General features: G+C 47.1%; 1 protein-coding gene across 1 annotated transcript; it reads right to left on the bottom strand.

Moving 5' to 3' along the window:
- Window positions 1–4,486: 4,486 nt before the first annotated feature.
- LOC311033647 (NADH-cytochrome b5 reductase 3-like) lies at window positions 4,487–5,389 on the bottom strand (the record flags this gene model as incomplete). Its single annotated transcript, XM_084041243.1, has 1 exon — window positions 4,487–5,389. One exon carries the CDS (start codon window positions 5,387–5,389, stop codon window positions 4,487–4,489), a length of 903 nt encoding a protein of 300 aa, XP_083897369.1.
- Window positions 5,390–5,590: the final 201 nt, after the last annotated feature.

Raw genomic sequence — 5,590 nt, 5'->3', positions numbered from 1 at the left:
AAAACACCCCCGGAAATTCACATTGCAATTTGATTTCACGAGGGGAGTCTGGCCCCCTATACCCCTGTGTGGCTGTTTCGCCGTGGGCGGGAGCTGGGCGGGATTAGTAGCGTGGACAGACAACCCCTTCAGCCAATCGGCGTAACAAAAACATGTGACGTCATCTCAACGCGCCGTTCAGCTTCCAGCCGCTAGCAAGTAGCAACATTAGCAACTGCAAAGTACTAACCAGCAAAGTAAGCAAAGTACCGTATCCATTATTCGTTTGGCCTGAATCGGAATTGTTTAATTGCTGTTATTGAGTCTATTTCTGCAATAACTTGTGGCTGTTTTCATACTAACGTTAATGTTACCGCTAATTAGTTAGCTCCGCCATGTTTGTTATGGTAAACGGTCGCCCAGTAGTCATCAACGTCATCAACCACACCAGTTGGCCCCTGATTGGCCAACGTGCGCTGTCAATCACAGAGCCCTGGGCGAGGACGCTGATAGGCTCGGCAAACGTTTTGGAGACGGTGGAACGCCCAGAGGGGGCTTGAGACCACACCCCCCCCTCGCAATGCAAAATGGAGGGGGGTTACGAGCATGGTTGCCAGATCTGCTTATTATAATTTCCCCGCAAGGTTTTATTTGAAAATAGCCGATCTACAAGCTCACAACGCGCCGCATCGCAACGCGTTGTGAGCTTCCCCCGGAAACGTTATTTTTTGACCAATCACAACACTCGTTTCATTCACGGAGAATGTTAACAGATTTGTAAAGCATCAACGTCATTTCCTTGGGCGGTACTTCCGCCAAATTCAACCATTTCCGGTTGTCAACTTCCTAGACAACCAACATCCCAGGTCTTGCCCAGGGTGGGGCCGCACAGACCTCAGATGAACTCATTAACCACCAGAGTTAAAACATTGTTTATAGCTGCCCTTGCCAGCGATTTTGAGCGTTTTTACTAACCTTTGAAAAATCATAGAATATTTTACTTCACACCGATCCACCCCGCGATCTGCTCACCAGCGCACAAAGCACCCGGAGGAATGCTCTACTTCCGCATCTTCCTTGATTTGGTGCACCACGTTTTGGTGCTCAAATGAGGAAGACCTGAGCACCGAGCAGGCGCAGTGCTACCATAGGGTTTCTAACTGGTAGAAGCATGGTGGTGCAGTAGCGTCTTTAAATGCGGAAGTCTTGCAATCCCAGATTTTGCCACCAGGCGGCAATATTTTCAAAGCGGCTTCACTTTTCTACCGCGGTTCTGGGGGCTTGAGTTCAACACCGTTCTAATGAGGAGGGAATAAGACACACGCACGCACGCACACACACACGCACAGAGGGACACAAAGGATTCAGAGGATTCAGAGGAGTTGGACCTTGACACGTCTCACTTTAGAACACCGTTTGTCAGCGCTGTTGCCATAGTCACCAGGTCTCTCTCTCTCTCTCTCTCTCTCTCTCTCTCTCTCTCTCTCTGCAGACGGTATCCAAAGGTACTTACAGTATACAGACAGTACATGTGCAGTCATATTTCCTTTCACTAACTGTCATATTTATGTGATGTTCTACTGAGTTGGTATTAAAAAAAGAAAGCAGATATACAGTACAAGCTCTCTCCGTCTCTCTCTCTCTCTCTCTCTCTCTCTCTCTCTCTCTCTCTCTCTCTCTGTCTCTCTCTCATATTTAGCACACACATGCAGTCATGCACCAGGAGTTAAGGTCCATAGCAGATGGTCAGGCTAATTGGCTGTTCTCTCAGCTTGGTCTCCTGTGTGTGTGTGTGTATCCTTGTTTGGCTTCAATGTGAAATGTATGTGTTGCTACTTAGCGCAGTGGGAATAATTCTGTATTACTATTGAGATTCATGGAGAGTGTGTGTGTGTGTGTGTGTGTGTGTGTGTGTGTGTGTGTGTGTGTGTGTGTGTGTGTGTGTGTGTGTGTGTGTGTGTGTGTGTGTGTGTGTGTGTGTGTGTGTGTGTGTGTGTGTGTGTGTGTGTGTGCGTGCGTGCGTGCGTGCGTGCGTGCGTGCGTGCGTGCGTGCGTGCGTGCGTGTGCGTGCGTGCGTGCGCGCGTGCAATATTACAGTACTTGTGAGGACCAAATATTTCCACAAGTACAGTCAAATTTGAGAAACAGACATCGTTGAGGAGTATTTTTCTGGTCCTCACAAGATAAATGTTGTCTTATGGTTACAATCAGGAAAAATATTGTGGTTGGAGGTTAGGCTAAGTGTTGTGGTTATAGAGTTATGCCTGATTTTATATTTTTTATATATTTTTTTTTACTTAAGTAAAAGTAGCAATACCACAATGTATGTTACAAGTAAAAGGCCTGTGTTCAAAATGTTACTTGAGTAAAAGTACAAACGTATTGGCATCAAAATGTATTTAAAGTACCAACAGTCAAAGTACTAAAATGTTTGAACATGGCAGATCTACAAGCTCACAACGCGTCGCAAAGCGACGCGTTGTGTGCTTGTAGATCGGCTATTTTCAGATCTAAGAATCTACAAGGTCATAGCCGTGCCATTAGCTTGTAGATCTGCTATTTTTGAAAAATCGTGAACATTTTTGCAAATCTTTGAATATATATATTTTTAAAGCAAACATTTGTAACTCAAATCTTTGCTTCTGGAGGTCCCTGGAAAGATTTGCACAACTTTTCACGATTAAAAAAATAAATAGCAGTTCTACAAGCTCATAGCACGGCACTCTAGCTCTTGTATACACTATCTGCTATTTTTGAATAGCCAAAATAAATCTAAAACTAGAAAAAGTGCTCCTCGGAGCACAACTCTCCGCTGTTGGGAATGTTGGGAATGTTATATCTGTATAAGTGTCCTATCCGTCCTGTCTGTATAAGTGTCCTATCCCTCCTGTCTGTATAAGTGTCCTATCCGTCCTGTCTATGTAAGTGTCCTATCCGTCCTGTCTGTGTAAGTGTCCTATCCGTCTTGTCTGTGTAAGTGTCCTATCCGTCCTGTCTGTGTAAGTGTCCTATCCAATTGTTACAGTATCCGCCATTTCTCAACCATTTCGTGATTGTTCCTGTCTTACCTCACTCTTACCAGACTTGTGTTGGGAATGTTGGGAATGTTCTAATTCTTATGTTCTAACTGTCCTAGCCATCCTGTCTGTATAAGTGTCCGATCCGTCCTGTCTGTATAAGTGTCCTATCCGTCTGTATAAGTGTCCTATCCGTCTTGTCTGTATAAGTGTCCTATCCGTCCTGTCTGTGTAAGTGTCCTATCCCTCCTGTCTGTATAAGTGTCCTATCCGTCCTGTCTGTATACTGTAAGTGTCCTATCCGTCCTGTCTGTATACTGTAAGTGTCCTATCCGTCCTGTCTGTGTAAGTGTCATATCCCTCCTATATGTAAGTGTCCTATCCGTCCTGTCTGTGTAAGTGTTCTATCCGTCCTGTCTGTATAAGTGTCCTATCCGTCCTGTTTGTATAAGTGTCCTATCCGTCCTGTCTGTGTACTGTAAGTGTCCTATCCGTCTGTGTAAGTGTCATATCCCTCCTGTCTATATAAGTGTCCTATCTGTCCTATCTGCCAATTATGTATCAGCCATGCAGCCATTTCGTGATGGTTCCTGTCTTACCTCACTTTGACAGTGCCAAGACACTGTCAAAGTGACGCCATGTATTTATACAGTATTTCACCGTATTGTCACGTGTCACGTGAGGCTTGACCAATCGGTGTGTCATATTTAGAAAGTGAAAACAATACTCTCCTGCGGAGAGTAATAACAGCGATGCGAACGCATCTCTGTTATTTTAGATTTATTTTGGGGGTATTGGGGGGTATTTAATGGGTTAATGAGAATTCCCTTATCTTGTCAAGTTGTCATATAGCCACCAGTGAATGTCAAACACCAACACCAACTTCACAGCTTCACACGTTCCTAATACCAGCTGAGTTGTGTTCATTCTCCAGTGGCCAACAATGAATTTAAATATGGAGGCCATGCACGTCTCTGTCTGCTAGAGACTGGCTTTATCTCTGTGGAAGATGATGATTATTTTCAGACGTGTTCTCCGTGTCTTCCTTCCTTCCTTCCTTCCTCCCTATGCTGGCTTTCTTTCTCTCCTGTCTTACTCTGAGTGTCTTAAAGACCAGACCCATAGGGCATAGCAGTGGCGGCCATTTTGTGGTTCCACCGAGCCAAAGACCATTACATTGTCCCATAGAGATTTCCAAAAATGTTATATAAATTATTTTAACACTGGAATCAAGCCATCCAGGCTCCTGGTGAATCATGGCCGTACAACAAAGAAAATGAATATTTAATTATATCAACTATATTTAGCACCCATTATTTGCCCCCAAGGTTGTCCCCAATGGACGTGTAACGCCCGGGATTCGAACCCGGGTCTCCCGCATGGAAAGCCAACATCTAAACCACTAAGCCAAAGGGATATAGCTCGGGGGATATATTAGACTCTCAGAGCCTGAGAGACACTCTGCTACAGACGCTTGGTGTCGAAAACCTCTAGAAACGGAATCTCTGGCTGTTGGCGTGGCCGACTTTATCCAGACTGGGGTTGCAGGCGAACGTGATCATGGGAGGAGGTCCGCACAGGAGGATGAGGGTGTGGTCGCCGGGCGGAGGCAGGTGGTTCCGCACCATGTCCTCATCGACAAAGCCTCGGCCGTATCCCCAGCGCTCTGCGGGCGCGCGGTCCAGGGTGAACCACAGCTTGAGTCGGTCGGGGTTGGCGGCCGCGATCTCCTCCAACTCCGCTCGAAGCAAGATGTCCTTCTCGGTCTGGTTGGCGAAGAGGAGGTGGCACACCGTGGCGTCCCGGGGATCCTTCATGACCGCCGTGATGATCTGCAGCATGGGGGTGATGCCCGTCCCGCCGGCGATCATGCCCACGTGTTTGGCTTTCTTCATCACGGCCGGGGACTTCCTGTCCTCTCGGATAGCGAACGTCCCTTTGCCCTCGTAGACCAGCAGGCCGCCGGGCCCTCTGAAGTGGACGGTGTCGTCGATCTCGAGGCTCTCCAGATACTGACTCATCTTCCCGCCTTCTGGGTACGTGGGATTGACGTCCTTGAAGTAAACCTTCACCACCAGGTCTACGTGGCCTCTGTCGTCGTCGCCGGACACGGGGGTGTACGGGCGAACGACCTGCTTTCCGTGTATTCCGGCGGACAGGTAGACGTGCTGTCCGACGGGGAGTCCGAGAACGTGCTCGGGAGACGGAAGAGCGAAGCGGAGTTTCCTCGTGTCGTGGCTCACGATCTGTTTGTCGGTCAGCCGCAGGGCGACTTTGACATTGGGGTCCTCTAACGTGATGGCTGGCCTCCTCTTTGAGAAGAAAAGTCTAAAGACGAGGTGAAGGACGCTGTCGAAGGCACTTCGGAGCAGACCGGCGACGTACGACAGCATCTTTCTGGTTTCGTCTCAGAACCTGCAGTGCTATTTATAGAGCACCGAAGTCTGACATCACCGCCACTAGAGGCCGCTATCCCTCTTGGTTACGGAGTCATTATTTTAATTGAAATTCCCCATAGAGAAATCTTAGATTGCGTCATGTTTTGTGTTACAAAAATAAACAAAATAAATATAAATAGTAAATAGTAAATAATA

This window comes from Gymnoscopelus microlampas (assembly GCF_963454915.1).
Source record: "Gymnoscopelus microlampas genome assembly, chromosome: 18".
Taxonomy (NCBI): domain Eukaryota; kingdom Metazoa; phylum Chordata; class Actinopteri; order Myctophiformes; family Myctophidae; genus Gymnoscopelus; species Gymnoscopelus microlampas.
This window is presented reverse-complemented; position numbering and strand designations above follow the sequence as displayed.